We start from the raw sequence: 16,592 nt of genomic DNA, 5'->3' as shown, positions 1-16,592 counted from the left end.
TTTCTACTACTACTAATCATGTCTATAGTGCTGCTAGCTGTACACATTATATGCAGGTACTTTCTCTGTCCCTAGTGGGTTCACAATCTAAGATGCTTTTTTTGTACCTGTGGCAATGGAGGGTTAAGTGACTTGCCCAGGGTCACAAGAAGCTGCAGTGAGAATCGAGCCCAGTTCCCTGGGATTCTTAGCTCAATGCACTAACCATAAGGCTACTCCTCCGCTGCAATTTCATATCCCCTTGCTGCTAAAATACTTTTTGTATGGCTAGATTGTGACGATATAAAAATCTACCTCTTTCTTCTGTTTCAATCCCCCTCCAAAATATGATAATACTTGTATATTGTTTAACACTATATGTACTTGCTATGGAAAGAGGAGTGAATAGGGTCGGAGTGGGACTGTGTGCCTGGGGATTTCATTTTACATTATTAAGCTTGTGCAAAGTACTTGGCAGTCCCCACAACCTGAATATTCAAAGGTTTGCAAGCTGCCTATGGAGTTTGAAAGTTGCCCTCTTGACTATGTAAAACCTTAATGCTAGAGAGTAAGTTTTAAACAAACACTTTAATTACATGATTTATTATGGTTTCCATTTCTAGAGCTAGGTGCATGCTATGCACAATTTCAGAGGGTATGTCTGTATATAGTAACATAGTAACATATGTACATACCTCAGTGATTTCCTTCTTTCTCCATCAGCCATATAAGTGGGTGAAGATGACATCTGAATAGACCTGACACATCAAGCTGTTTTAGATCCCAGACAATCCTGGATGTTTAGTAGTCAAACAAAATATTTTTATTATCCTCAGTACTGATATGGGAGTATTAGGAAATCTGATTTACAATCAACAAAAGAAACCATACAGATTTCCCCTCAGAACTAATGCAAAAAGAAAGCTCAAAGGACAGAAATCCCTGGCAATATGGGACATGTTCACTAATGAGCACAATTGACCGTTAGTGTGCGCAAAGTGTCATACAGCCTATTTTATTCCTATAGATTGCACAACATTTAACATACACCGTGCTAGGCATTAGTAAGCATGGCCAAAAGTTATATAAGCAAACAGAGGAACAGATTTTTTTTTTTTTGCACTCCAAAAAAAATGCCAGTTGGGACAAATATATCTCTCACTATTTCATGTACTGCAAGACATTTTCAAGAAAACAAAACAAGAAAGTATAAAGATAAGTTTTGTTTTCTTCTGTCTTGTGTAGTTTTACATAACTATGGGTCAGCACAGGCTTTCTAGTCTAGAAACAAAGCATCTTCAAAGAGAAAATATAGGCAGAAAATAATTTCTCTATCCTGCTTTTAAAAACAGAATATTCCTTTGATGACTTCTGACGAATTGCTAACAGATCCAAGCTATTGTGAGAAAGCCCTAAGAGCTGAAAAAAATATTTTACCTGAATGAGATAGCTTAAGGGCTGAAAAAATTCTTTTCCTAGAGAAGGCAGTGCTTCATTTAAACCAGTAAGAATTCCTGTAATGTTTACTATGTATTTACAGCAAATAAATGGTGATCTGTACAGTTTTCAAGTTCACTGCCCCTTCTATGCAGAAGACAACATGGTGTGAAGGATTTCTCACGTCAGATGTATCTTGCTGAGTAGAAGAGGTGACTTGCATGGCTTTCAATAACAACTTGGACCTAAACCTGCAGAAAACTCTGGTGGAGGATCTCCCAGACAAGGTTGATGGTGAAACTTCAGCACATCACAGGTGTATTACCCTGCACACTGTGCAACTAAGTTGGACACCATATTTGATGTGTGGTGAAATCAGTGTTAAAGATCACACATTCTGTGTAGGCTTCAACCCTGACTGGAGTGTTCTAATTTTCATGCAGTTCTGCAGTCCATAGTTAATTCAGTTTTAGGTTACTGTACTTATCATGGTTTCTCTGCCATAGCATTGTGATTATTTTAAGTGTCACAGAATGCTTCTGCTGTATGGCTGACAGGCTGTAAGTTGCTGCATGTTACTAATTTGAATTATTGACTTTGCTATTTAAGTTATTGCTTTTGTCCATAAAATTTGCATTTATCTTAAATCTGCCTCTGTGTAACTTGTGCTGTGAATAGGGAATGTTAAAGGTTCCTTTTGATAAGAGCATGACAAAAACTCTGGCTTATTCCTTCCTTTTCAGTTACTAGGCCAAGGTTGTGGAATTCCTTACCTTTTGTTATTTGATCTGAGTCTAATCTGCTGTCCTTTAGAAGAAAACCTAAAAACTTATTTATAAACCTTTCTTTTCTGTGTCCTAAATAATTATGCCTTGTTAATATTTTTTACCCCTGATTTTGTTTTATTTTCAAGCATGGTCTGGTGTTTTGTCATATTGGCTTGAAGGTTTGTTCTTGTCATGATATTTGTTGGTTTTATTCTTTCCAACCCAACAGAAGCTGGAAAAATACAGACGGGGGCCAAGAATTTCATAAGTATTGCCATACTGGGACAGACCAAAGGTTCATCAAGCCCAGCATTCTGTTTCCAACAGTGGCCAATCCAGGTCACAAATACCTAGCAAGATCCCAAAAATGTACATTTTATACTGCTTATCCCAGAAATAGTGGATTTTTTCCCAAGTCCCATTTAATAACAGTCTATGGACTTTTCCATTAGGAAGCCATCCAACCCTTTTTTAAACTGTGCTAAGCTAACTGCCTTTACCACATTCTCTGGCAACAAATTCCAGAGTTTAATTTCATGTTGAGTGAAGAAACTTTTTCTCCAATTGGTTTTAAAATTTACTACTTTGTAGCTTCATTGCATTCCCCCTAGTCTTTTTGGAAAGCGTAAACAGATGCTTCACATCTACCTGTTCAACTCCACTCATTATTTTATAGACCTCCTCTCAGCCACCTTTTCTCCAAGCTGAAGAGCCCTAGCCACTCTAGCCTTTCCTCATTGGGAAGCCGTCCCATCCCTTTTATCATTTTCATCGTCCTTCTCTGCACCTTTTCTAATTCCACTATATCATTTTTGAAATGTGGTGACCAGAATTGAATACAATATTTGAGGTGCGGTCGCACCATGGAGCAACACAAAGGCATTATATAACGTGGTCATTTTTGTTTTCCATTCCTTTCCTAATACCTAACATTCTATTTGCTTTCTTAGCCACAGCAGCACACTAAGCAGGTTTCAATGTATCATCAGCGACAACACCTCGATCCCTTTCTTGATCAATGAAAACCATCTGCCATTTAGATGCCAGTCTCCCAGTCTTGCAAGGTCCTTATAATTTTTCACAATCCTCCCACGATTTAACAACTTTGAATAACTTTGTGTTGTTGGCAAATTTAATTACCTCACTAGTTACTCCCATCTCTAGGACATTTATAAATATGTTAAAAAGCAGCGGTCCCAGCACAGAGAATACTGACCATTTAACACTGCTGTTTTCCATCCTTTAACCAGTTTTTAATCCATAATAGGACACTACTTTATCCCATGACTCCAATTTCTCCTGGAGTCTTTCATGAGGTACTTTGTCAAACGCCTTCTGAAAATCCAGATACACAATATCAACCGACTCACCTTTATCCACATGCTTATTCACTCCTTCAAAGAAATGTAGATTGGTGAGGCAAGATTTCCCTTCACTAAATCCATGTTGGCTTTGTCTCAATAATCCATGCTTTTGAATATGCACTGTAATTTTGTTCTTTATAATAGTCTCTACCATTTTGCCCGGCCCTGACGTGAGACTCCCCGACTTCACTGGAACCTTTATAAAACGTATCACCAGTTCACTGGTCCCTCACATTTCTATTTTCTAATTTTATACATGCAGCTGTACTGAAAGAGAAATTAGATCTTACCTGCTAAGTTGCTTTCCTTTAGTCCTTCCGGACCAGCTAAGAAAAACACTGATGGGTTGTGCACTCCTTCCAGATGGAGACTGAGAATGCTGACTCTAGTGAGAGCCAATAAGAGCCCTGGCTTGCTATAGTAAGATCCAGTATTAACATAAAGCAGGAAAGGAAGGAAGTTCTGTGCAACTGGTAAAGCCAAATAGGCAACAGGTTTAAACAGAGATATAGATAGATATAAATATCCGTCTATAAGTATGTGGGGTTTTATTTTATTTTAATAACCAACTACAAATGCTCAAAGCAGCTCAATACCCCTGAAAGTAACATACCATTTACATTAGTTACGAGTACAAATAGAAATAAATGGTAGAGAGACCACAGTGCAGGGAGGGTTCTGGGATGGTGCAGAGGGCCTAAAGGAAAGCAAATTAGCAGGTAAGATCTAATTTCTCCTTCTTTAGCATCGCTCTGGACCAGCCCAGAAAAACACTGATGGAAAGTAAAGCAGTACACCTGAGGGCGGGACCCAAATAAACCTACTGTAAGGACACTTTACTCCAAAAATTGCATCCTAACATTGTACGCTCAAGCCCATGATGCTGCTTGTCCTCTAATGGTAGGCTTAGAAGCCACCAAACCCTTGAGCAGAAAAAGTCAATCTGATTGCCCGAAATCCTCCGTAGTCTGCAAATGATGTTTAAGGACTCTCCTGACATTGAGTTTCCTCAAACTAGATGCTCTTCTGACCCTGAAGAGCTTACCACTGGTAAGACCACTGATTGGTTTAAATTAAACATGGACAAATCCTTAGGAAGAAAAGATGTAATAGGGCGCAAAATCACACGTTCCTTGGAAAACTGCACTAAAGGAGACCTACAGTAAAAACTGCCTGTAATTCAGACACTCGCCTAGCTGAGGAAATAGCAACTAAAAATGCCACTTTTAGCATCAAATATTTTAGAGAGCAGGCCAACAATGGTTCAAAAGGTGGCCTAATAAGGACAAAGTACTATACCGAGATCCCACGCAGGAAAAATTGGCCTAGATGTGCACCTCTAAGGAAACATCATCTGGATGACTAGCCAAAGACTGTCCTTTTAATCTTACCTCAAAAACAAGACAATGCCGCAATCTGCACTTTAAGGGATGCAATTGCCAAACCTTTATCAAACCCTTTCTGTAAAAAAAAATTGGACCATCGACGCTGGAAACAGCAACAAACATCGATCGATATGGCAAGCTTCAAAAATATGCCAAGTGTGAATGTAATTCAAAGTTGACAGACGACATGAACGTACCACCGTAACTATGATAGAAGAATAGCCTCTCTTGGTCAACTGAGCCCTTTCAAGAGCCAAGCCGTAAGACAAAATTGAGCCAGATCTGGATGAACTACTGGTCCTTGAACTAGAAGCTCCAGAGAGTACGGGAGCTTTAGAGGGGTGTCGACTGTGAGATGTACGAGATCTGCATAACAAGGTCTGTGAGGCCAATTGGGCGCTACGAGAATCACTAGACCTGGGTGTCTCTCGCTCAGTTGAATGAGACACCCCAAAAGAGGCCACGGAGGATACACATAAAGGAGATCTGTTGGCCACACCTGAAGAAGAGCATCTAATCGTTCTACTTTGAGATCTTTCCGACAACTGAAGAATCAGGGCACTTTGAAGTTGTGTGCTGCGGCCATCAGATCCATGACTGGCAATCCCCATCGATTGAGAATTGCTGAAAAACTAGCACACTGAGCTCCCATTCTCTTGGGTCCTCTGTATGACTGAGAAAATCCGCTTTGATATTCGAAGTCCCCGATACATGAGTCGGACAGCTGGAGCTCTGCCCAAGACATGAGAAGAACTGCCTCCTGCTGTAGAAGGCAGCGTCTCATTCCCCCTTGAAGGACACACACCACTGCCATCGCATTGTCTGAACTCACGAGTTTGAGAGAGAGTAGACAGAATGCCTGTAGAGCCAAATGAACTGCATTTTTCCAAAAGACCGAGAGTAGGTCGACTCCTCCTGAGACCGAGAGTAGGTCGTCTTCTCCTGAGACCAAAGACCCTAAGCAACCTGACCCAGTGAGCTCCCCAGCCTCAGACTGGCATTGGTTGTTAATATGATCCACTGAGGAGGATTTAAAAACTCACTTGACCAGATTTCGCATCCAAAGACACCAACAGAGACTTCCTCGCTCTCAAGTCCTGAGAATCTGCTTGACAGTCAGAGAATCTGTCTGTGGAGACAAAAGGGATTTCTGAAGAGGCCTCGTGTGCTCTGGCCCAAGGAACTAATACCTCAACTGTCACCACCATGGACCCTAAGACTTGAAGATATTCTCTCGCACCTGAGATCGGTTGACCGTAACTAATCCTGAAGTTTGACAATCCTGTTCTGAGGCAAAAATGCTCAACCTAGCATTGTGTCAAAGGAAACTCCTAGATACATAAGAGTGAGACTGCACCAGACAACTCTTGAGTGGCTTTACTACCCAACCAAGCAATTAAAGAAACTGAACCACTCGCTCTTATCAACCAAATAGTCCAGGAAAGGATGGACCAGAATGCCCTTTTTTTTGAGAGCCACTGCCTCCACTACCATGACCTTTGCAAGGTTATGAGGCGCCATAACAAGACTGAAAGAGATCGAAACTGAAAATGTTGGCCCAAAACTGCAAAGCAAAGAAACCTCTGATGGAAAGGACGAAACTGGATATGCAGGAAGGCCTCTGTCAAATCTAGAGCTGTCAGCTTCCATATGAAAACTAGTGACCTCAAGTGACCCATTGACAGCCTTGAGATCCAAAATGGGATGAAAAGATCCCTCTTTTTTTGGGAACTACAAAGTAAATGGAATAACGCCCTGTTCTTATTTCTGGAGGAGGAACAGGGCAGACTGCTTGTAAAGCCAGAAGCCTTTCCAGAGTGCCCCTGACTGACCCTACTTTTAGACGAGAACAACAAGGAGACTCTAGGAAGGCATCCAGCAGCAGCTGTGCACACTAAGGCATACCTATCTCAAATAACCTTGAGAACCCAATGATCGGAGGTAATTTGTGCCCACCTCCCATATAACTGAGTTAAGTGAGCCCCCACTGGAAGCAGCGGTTGGGCCTGGAAATCTTCATTGTGCCATACGAGCAGAAGACTGAAGGAAGGACCTGCATCTCTACTTCCACAGCGAGAACCTTGAAAGGATTGGAACTTTTGGACAGAAGGCACTCTACCTGGCCGAAAATCTCTGCCACATACCCTACTGGACAGAAATCCACAACCGGCAGGCCTGGGACAATCTTCAAGACGAGGAACTTAGTATCCCCTAAATTTTTAATTTATCCAGCTTGTCACCAAACAGAAAAGTCCCTTTAAAGGGGAAATTACAGGGGGGGGGGGGGGGGGGAGGGGGGTGTCACATGATGCTCTGAAGGGAGGAAGACGTTGTCCTATGATCTCCTGGGCCCCGGCTCCATAATTAAGTATCATTGTATGTTAAGGAGAGCCTTTAATCAAATAGACTGAAAATTCTGCAGGAAACAACACATCTTGGAATCCCTATGGATTAAAATTCCATGTGTGAAGGGGAAAAGGATTGTGATAGGAGTGTACTACAGTCTGCCTGGCCAGGATGAACAGAACGATGTAAAAATGTTAAAGGAAATTAGGGACGCAAATAAACTGGGCAACACAATTATAATGAGTGATTTCAATTATCCCGATATTGACTGGGTAAATGTAACATTGGTGCATGCAAGGGAAGTAAAATTCCTTGACGAAATCAAGGACTGCTTTATGGACCATTGGTACAGGAGCCAACGAGAGAAGGAAAAATTCTAGACCTAGTCCTTAATGGAGCGCATGATCTGGGGCGGGACATAATGGTGCTGGGGCCGCTGATAACAGTGATCATAATATGAACAAATTTGAAATTAGCTTTGAAGTATAGACATCCAATACGTTAACGTTTAACTTTAAAAAAGGAGACTATGATAAAATGAGAAGAACGGTGAAAAAAACAAATACTTAGAGGAGTAGCTTCAAGGGGCAAACATTTATATCAGGCGTAGAAGCTGTTCAAAAATACCATCCTGGAAGCCCAGGAAAAATACATTCCGTGTATTAAAAAAGGGGGAGGAAAGACCAACCAACAGCCGGCATGGTTAAAAAGTGAGGTGAAAGAAGTTATTACTGCTAAAAGTAAATCCTTCAGAAAACAGAAGAAGGAACTGACTGAAAATAAGAAGAAGCAGCATAAGGAATGTCAAGTCGAATGCAAAGCGCTGATAAGGAAGGCAAAGAAGGACTTTGAAAAAAAAGATTGTGTTGGAGAAACACATAGTAACATTTATTTTACGTACATTAAAAGCAGGAAGCCGGCAAAAGAATCGGTTGGACCGCTAGATCACCGAGGGGTAAAAGGGGCGATCAGGGAAGAGAAAGCCGTAGTGGAGAGATTAAATGAATTCTTTGCTTTGGTCTTCACCGAGGAACATTTGGGAGAGATACCGGTGCCAGAAATGGTATTCAAAGCTGACGAGTCAGAGAAACTTAATGAAATCTCTATAAACCTGGAGGATGTAATGGGGCAATCTGACAAATTAGAGTAGCAAATCTCCTGGACCGGATGGTATTCACCCCAGAGTACCGATAGAATTGAAAAATGAACTGGCAGAACTGTTATTAGTAATATGTAATTTATCTTTAAGATCAAATGTGGTACCAGAAGATTGGAGGGTAGCCCATGTAACACCAAAAAAAGGTTACAGAGGGGTTCCAGGAAATTATAGACCTGTGAGCCTGACCTCGGTGCCAGACAAAATGGTAGAGACTATTATAAAGAACAAAATTACAGAGTATATTCAAAAGTATGGATGAAACAAAGCCAACATGGATTTAGTGAAGGGAACTCTTGCCTCACCAATTACATTTCTTTGAAGGGGTGAACAAAGTGGATAAAGGCGGTTGATACTGTGTATCTCCATTTTCAAAAGGCGTTTGACAAAGTACCTCATGAAAGACTCTAGGAGAAATTGGAGAGTCATGGGATAGAAAGTAGTGTCCTATTGTGGATTAAAAACTGGTTAAAGGATGGAAAACAGCAGTATTAAATGGTCATTGTTCTTAATGGAGAAGGATAGTGGGGTTCCCCAGGGGTCTGTGCTGGGACCACTGCTTTTTAACATATATATAAATGATCTAGAGATGGGAGTAACTAGCGAGGTAATTAAATTTGATGACGACGTTACTCAAAGTCGTTGAACCGTGGGAGGATTGTGAAAAATTACAAGAGGACCTTACAAGACTGGGAGTCTGGGCGTCAAAATGGCAGATGACGCTTAATGTGAGCAAGTGCAAAGTGATGCATGTGGGAAAGAGGAACCCGAATTATAGCTACGTCATGCAAGGTTCCACATTAGGAATCACTGACCAAGAAAGGGATCTTGGCATCCTTGTTGATGATACGTTGAAATGCTTTGCTCAGTGTGCTGCAGCGGCTAAGAAAAAAATAGAATGTTAGATATTAGGAAAGGTGCATGGTGCAACCGCACCTCAAGTATTGTGTTCAATTCTGGTCGCCGCATCTCAAAAAATATATAGTGGAATTAGAAAAGTTACAGAGAAGGGTGACGAAAATGATAAAGGGGATGGGACTTCCCTATGAGGAAAGGCTGAAGCAGCTAGGGCTCTTCAGCTTGGAGAAAAGACGGCTGAGAGGAGATATGATAGAGGTCTATAAAATAATGAGTGGAGTGGAATGCGTAGACATGAATCATTTGTTTACTCTTTCCAGAAGTATTAGGACTAGGGGGCATGCAATGAAGCTAAAAAGTAGTAAATTTAATACAAATCGGAGAAAATATTTCTTCACTCAATGTGTAATTAAACTCTGGAATTTGAAGTCAGAGAATGTGGTAAAGGCAATTAGCATAGTGGGGTTTAAAAAAAGGTCTGGATGGCTTCCTAAAGGAAAAGTCCATAGACAGTTATTAAATTGACTTGGGGAAAATCCACTGCTATTTCTGGGATAAACAGCATAAAATGTATTTCACTTTCTCCTGACCTTGCCAGGTATTTGTGACCTGGATTGGCCACTGTTGGAAACAGGATGCTGGGCTTGATGGACCTTTGGTTTGTCCCAGTATGGCAATACTTAAGTTCTTATCTGCTTCCACATCCCAGGCAACCCTAGTTCTTCTGAGTGAAGATCTGAGATCCCTGACCTTGCAGAAGGAAGCGCTGGAGAGGGATTCAACTTATGGATTAAAAATGCCCTGTAAGTTTGCATCACAAATTGAGCAGGAAAACCCCCTTGAAGTTCTCCCCCCTGCAACGACCCAAGCAAGAAAAAAACCTCTTGGGACAAAGAACTGAGTTCTGATGAGGTAGGCTGTGATTGCCTAATGGTAGTGCTTCCCGCCATAACCAACGCTAGAGGAAGAACAACTAACTGCCCAAGAGAAGAAAACAGAGCTTCTGAATCACACCCCGAGTCAGAACTAAGCAGTAGAGCCTCTTTGGCGCTACAATATTTACAAGTACCTGACATTACTACTACTTAACATTTCTAAAGGGCTACTAGGGTTACGCAGCGCTGTACAATTTAACATAAGGCCCCTGTGCTGACATACCATGCACTGCCGCAGCTTCTCAGCCATGCTGCTTTTTTTTTTTTTATAAAACTGGCAGAGAAAGAAAGCTCTCGGGAAAAAAAAAAAAAAAAACCAAGAGAGATAAATGCTGGCTGAAGCACAGATGCGGCAAAAGCAGAAAGTGAGCTGCTTTGCTCGTTTAGCAGTTTCTTTTTTTTTTCTTTTTCAGCACCGAAGCACAGTGGCGGTCTCTCCCTGTCCTCAGGAAAACCTTCCCTTGAAGGAGCTGAGGTTAGTGCAGCAGTGAAGGCTCGATAATATTAACATGCCCTCAATTCAAAGTCAGGAGGTAGGTGGGGGAGGGACCCGAGGCTTGAAAAGAATCCCTGCGTGCCTCAGCCTCCTTAGAAACCTTTTTTTTTTTTTTTTTTTTTTAAACAGTTGCACAGAATAAGGAATAAATGAATAATAGGAAAAAAAATGTAAGTAAAAGAGACAAATAGAATAAGAAAAGTAGAGACTGAAGGGCTCACCACCTTCCACCTGCTGGAGACTGAGAATACTGGATCTTACTATAGAAAGCGAGGGCTCTATTGGCTCTCACAAGAGTCAGAATTCTCAGTCTCCACCTGCTGGAAGGAGTGTACAACCCATCAGTGTTTTTCTGGGCCGGTCCGGAGAAACGCCAAAGAACAGGCACTCTACCCTAGCTCTAACAGCTACAAGACATGGTTGCTGTTAAGATGCTACCTCTTTAAACAGGCTAAGGACTATTTGACCGTCCAGGAATTCAGTTACAAATCTACGTACTTTTAGTATCACGGGACATAATACCCTCTGCTAGTCAGAACAGAATACAAAGGTGTGTGTGCGCCAAGGATCTGCAGTAGAATGGGGAAACACCTACATATAAAAAGAAAAAAAAAATTTTAAGTAGATGTGCCTTAGCCCATGATTCAAGGCATTTTCTACCACTTTCTGTATTGTGAATGCTATCTGGAAGTTCTTAAAGAAAAACAGATCCCAATATAATCCAAACAGCAGATCACATCAATCACCATGTCATTAGGCTCCATTCCTTTGAATCATTTTTTTTCTATTTTTGTTACATTTGTACCCTGCGCTTTTCCCACTCATGGCAGGCTCAATGCGGCTTACATATTATATACAGGTACTTATTTGTACCTGGGGCAATGGAGGGTTAAGTGACTTGCCCAGAGTCACAAGGAGCTGCCTGTGCCTGAAGTGGGAATCTAACTCAGTTCCCCAGGACCAGAGTCTTGTCGAGATTCATTTTTAAGATAATTTCTGTAACTGGCTCAACTACCACTGATTCAAAAAGTAAAAGGCTCTATAAGCTTAAACTTTACATGTCTGGAAAATGTATGAAAGTTGTTCTCACTGATCCCCCACCAAGTGAAAAATTCAAGCCATACAGAATGTATAAATAAATGTTTTATTCTTATGACCTAAAAAGCGTAAGAAAGACATGTTAATAGTTAAGTGTACAGATGAAAGTTTATTAAAAAAAATACATAGTTGCCAAGATACACAGTACAGAAGCACTTCATGTAGCAGTATCTTCTGGAAAGACAGGTTAGTACCAGAACACACACACAAGTGTCTGCAACAGAGGTGTTCATTTAATAGCATGTATAATTTCCCCAAATGGATGTTACATAGGTTTATAGTCTATGATAAGTATCTACTCAAAAGCTTGGAAACACAAAGCATTGATAAACAATACTTCTAAAATACCTTAGCTAATTACTTGTCCTTAGCATATTTAACAGCATTAACTATTTTGGTTCTAATTTGCTTTACAGAACTTCAGTAATGTAGGAAAAGATGCGTATCAAAGATGCACCAAGTCAGAAGAATTACAACATAACCATTAAAATGTCTTGGACAGGGAAATTGCATTAAAATATCAAACCATTTTCTTCCTCTCTTCCACAAAAACAAAACAAAAAGAACTAAAATCTTCAACACTAGCCCTGCTTTTTCTGGTCTTAGATGTTTACTTGAAATCATGTTTCTTTAGCACTGCACCTCTGGACCTCAAAATCTTCTTGGTGGGCCTCCCTTGAATGTCTTAAATCCTGAAGCACTTCGTGGCATGGAATTGCCCGTGACCTGCACAATTCTATTAACCGGTGAAGGGTTACTAGAAACAAAGATATAAAAGAAAGATATGTTATATGTGAGAAGTAGAACCTAACTGCCTACAATATGAATATTGGAAAAAGTACAACAAATTACTATTTAAGGATTGCTTTTATGACAGTGCTATTTAGTAACTTTCATTAATCTAAATTTATATATTTGAATAAGTTACTGTTCTTGTTTACTAAACAAAGACATACATACATATATATATATATATATATATATATATATATCTGTAGTCTCTGCCTGGAACTGTAGATAAACAGTTGGTGCTCTTGCTCTAAGTTAAGAGAATTATTACTTGTGAACAGACTTTGAAAAGCCCTTCCAAAAGGAACCAATGTGCCGTTAACTTTTTATGTTAACGACGTGGAGGAGTGGCCTAGTGGTTAGAGCACCAGTCTTGTAATCCAGAGGTGGCCTGTTCAAATCCCGCTGCTGCTCCTTGTGATCTTGGGCAAGTCACTTAACCCTCTATTGCCTCAGGTACAAACTTACATTGTGAGCCCTCCTGGGACAGAGAAATATCCAGTGTACATGAATGTAACTCACCTTGAGCTACTACTGAAGAAAGAGTGAGCAAAATCTAAATAAATAAATGTTGTGTTGGGAAAGATGCACCAAGTTAGGATCACAGAGGGTATAGTGAAAAGGTAAACACAAGCAAGGTCAGAAAAACAAAATGGGAAGGGTTGTCATTTGCAAGTCCATTCAAAACTGCTTAGTTGTCAAACTAAGCAGTTTTGAATGGACTTGCAAATGAGTTGTCAATAGACTTCAGAAGCCTCATTTCCAGAATGAAGACGTACTGAAAACTAGATACAGAACTCCAACTGGTCGTACAAACGCAATTATTAAACAGCAAGAAATAAAAGCACAAATTGAGATCTGAAAGAATGATGAACATGACTTGCGCTTTGAGCGGAAAATGACATGTACAGGTTTTTTTTTTTTTGTAAAGTCCAAAGGTTGTGATCAATGCTGATACCAACAGTGCAGACTTGGAAGTGGCAAATTGGAAATGAGTCAAGCTGGAATGAAAAACTCTAGAAGGAAAGATTAGCAATTGTGGCTATTCAAGCAGCACCTCAGGAGACCTGGGGCCCTACCTATACATATTCTATCCTAGAAACTTCAGAAAGAGCCCTCTTCTGCACAAAGTAAGTAAAGGCAAGCACTAACAGTAAATTTCAGGGCCTGTGACTTTAGACAACATACCCAGCTTAAGAATGAAGTTCATATTGTCATGGTATGTGCAAAACTCACTCTTTTGGGAGACACCAACTTCCTTTTCTCCCAAAGGAGAAAGTTTAGCTAACAAGTATTTTGAAAAGAAACCAAACAATGAAAATGCTGAAACAAACGTTTTAATTGCTGCTCCCAAACCACTTGTCTACATACTATAGTAGCATAAATTGCTGCAATATGCTGCAAATAAACTAAAACTCTAGCTCTGATTAGAACGCCACCATGCTACAATGTTTACTGTCTGTCCATTAACACCTGTTAAATGGGAACACCAAAACCACATAGGCCCCTCCTCCACAACCCCCCCCCCCCCTTAAAAAAGCCATCAAATAAATGCATCTTAACAGATTCATTTAGCAACCACTTTCTATATAACAAGGATCTGAAGTTATTGTTTAATGGTGATTTGATATCCACAAATTTTATGCAAGGTAAACATTCATAAAGCCATAGCATTCTTGTGAAACAGTGTAACTGCTTTAAAAAAAAAATCATAGAAGTCATAATTCAGAAAATGCAAGTTTCGGACAACTGACTCATTTAACAGTCCACAAAAAGAGAAATATGTTCTTACCTGTTAATTTCCCTCAAACCCAGCTAGACCAGTCCAGACAATGGGTTTGTGCCACCATGCCAGAAAGCGCAGGTACTTACCTGTAAGCAGGTGCTCTCTGAGGACAGCAGGATTTATATTCTCACAAGTAGGTGACGCTGACCCATGTCGCCTGTTCTGGAATTTACCAAAGTCTAACGAGAGTTTTGTGCAGCAAGAGACATGCTCCACTGCGTATGTGCAAATGCCTTGCCACCACCCATCACAAGAACACTATCTCCTCAGTTTAATACTACAGCAAAAAATGAAGTAAAAAAAACTATGAAAGAGACAACTCCAAGGGGAGGTGGGAGGGACTATGAGAATATAAAAATGCTGTCCTCAGAGAACACCTGCTACAGCTAAGTACCTTTGCTTTCTCTGAGGACAATGCTAGCATATTCTCACAAGTGTGGAATCCCTACCATCCAGGTTACGCTACGTCAGACGGAGGCGGGCCCAAAAGGAGAGAGACGCGAAGGAAGAATGAAAGACAGAGGCGTCAGCTGATCTTCTTGCCCGTGCAGCGCCTTCACATAAGAGGTGAGAGGCGCTGCACAGGCCCGGTAAGAGGGATGGGGCCCGATGAAGGGGGGGGGGGAATGGCGGCGAGGACCCGCGGAGGAGGCGGGGCACAGGGCGGAGGGTGTCAGTCAGGAGGCGGAGCTGTTGACAGAACAGTACAGAGGAATGGAGGGGGGCCGGCCGGGGCTTCAAAATTAAGATTTCTTCGTTTTGCTTTTTAAATGTATAATGCGGGGAGCAGTGGCGACCTCGGATTGGGGGGGGGGGGCCAAGGCCGTTCAAACAGGACGCTCCTGACGAGTGCCTTTGCCCCCTCCCGGTCCTTTATTTTTTAACGTCTGGATTGCTTGCAGAGGGAGCGGGGAGCAGCGGCGACCTGGGGCGTCAATAAAGGACGCCCCTGGCGCGTGTTTTCACCCCCCTTGTTCTTTTTTTTTTTTTTTAGTTCTACATTACAGTTTTTAGCCGGAGACCCCTAACGAGAGGTACAGACCTCTCGTTAGATTTCTCGGCATTTTCCTTCGTTAAACCAATCGGAAAATGTTAGTGCATGTCATTTCAAAAGGGTTTCTACACTAATTGCTCATCTGCATTCCATTTTCGTTAGCTGCTACGGTCCTCGAAAAATGGGCTTTAGTACATGAAACAGTTGGCAATTTCTTCGATAAAGGGTGGTTAAAGGGTTGTTAAAGTTTTGTGCATCTGGGCCTCAGTGTGTAATTAAACTCTGGAATTCGTTACCAGAGAATGTACTAAAGGAGTTTAAAAAAAAAAAAAGGTTTGGATGGCCAACTGGGCGAAGAGTATGGGACAAAAGGTAACCTCCATGACACAGGGCCGTGGCTGAAGCAGAGTATTCAGGGCAAGCAGATGGAGAGTACGAGAGATAAAGAGGTCATGGATATAGGAAAGTTTGTTGCAGACACAGTGGGCATTCTACAGAGCACATGAGAAAGGCAGGGAAGAAAGGGGGAGGAGAGGAACAGAAATTAGATTGGAGAAATCACGGTGTGACCTGCATGAAAAGGATGAGAGCTGTTGTGGAGGACCAGGATCGATATCCCCAGCAGAGAGCAGAAGGAACAAGAGAGTACAAAGAATAGTATGAGAGGCATGACGAGAGCAAAGGCGGCAAGATGTACTCTGATAGAATGGAGATGGTTGAATGGAAAGAAGGAAATTCATTCAAGTTAAAACTCAACGCAGAAAAAACTCAATGTCTAGTTCTCACCTCCCAATACAATACAAACTACCACCCTACAATAACTACACCCTACTGCACACTTCCTATCTTAGAAAATCTGAAAATTCTTGGAGTCACCATTGATCAAAACCTCACTCTGGACAACCACGCGAAGAATACAACGAAAAAATGTTCCAATCGATGTGGAAACTCAAAAGAATAAAACCTTTTTTCCCAAGAAACATCTTCCGCACCCTAGTACAGTCATTAGTAATAAGCCACTTGAACTACTGTAACGCTTTGTATGCAGGCTGTAAAGAACAGACCAACAAAAAACTCCAAACAGCCCAGAACACCACAGCCAGACTCATTTTTGGAACACCTAAATACGAAAGTGCGAAACCCCTAAGAGAGAAACTGCACTGGCTCCCGCTCAAGGAACGAATTGAGTTCAAGATCTGCAC

General features: G+C 41.2%; 1 protein-coding gene across 5 annotated transcripts in view; it reads right to left on the bottom strand.

Moving 5' to 3' along the window:
* Nucleotides 1-11,910: 11,910 nt before the first annotated feature.
* SLTM (SAFB like transcription modulator) overlaps nt 11,911-16,592 on the bottom strand; it is a 230,789-nt gene continuing 226,107 nt past the window's right edge. For all 5 annotated transcript variants that reach the window (XM_030188772.1, XM_030188798.1, XM_030188779.1 and 2 more), the window contains one exon: nt 11,911-12,578. In XM_030188772.1, coding sequence (XP_030044632.1) covers nt 12,473-12,578 — 106 coding nt within the window. In that variant the 3' untranslated portion in view covers nt 11,911-12,472. The remainder of the gene's footprint in view (nt 12,579-16,592) is intronic.

Source organism: Microcaecilia unicolor, chromosome 1 (assembly GCF_901765095.1).
Source record: "Microcaecilia unicolor chromosome 1, aMicUni1.1, whole genome shotgun sequence".
NCBI lineage: Eukaryota > Metazoa > Chordata > Amphibia > Gymnophiona > Siphonopidae > Microcaecilia > Microcaecilia unicolor.
The sequence above is the reverse complement of the archived record's forward strand: the minus strand, read 5'-3'. Positions and strand labels throughout refer to the sequence as shown.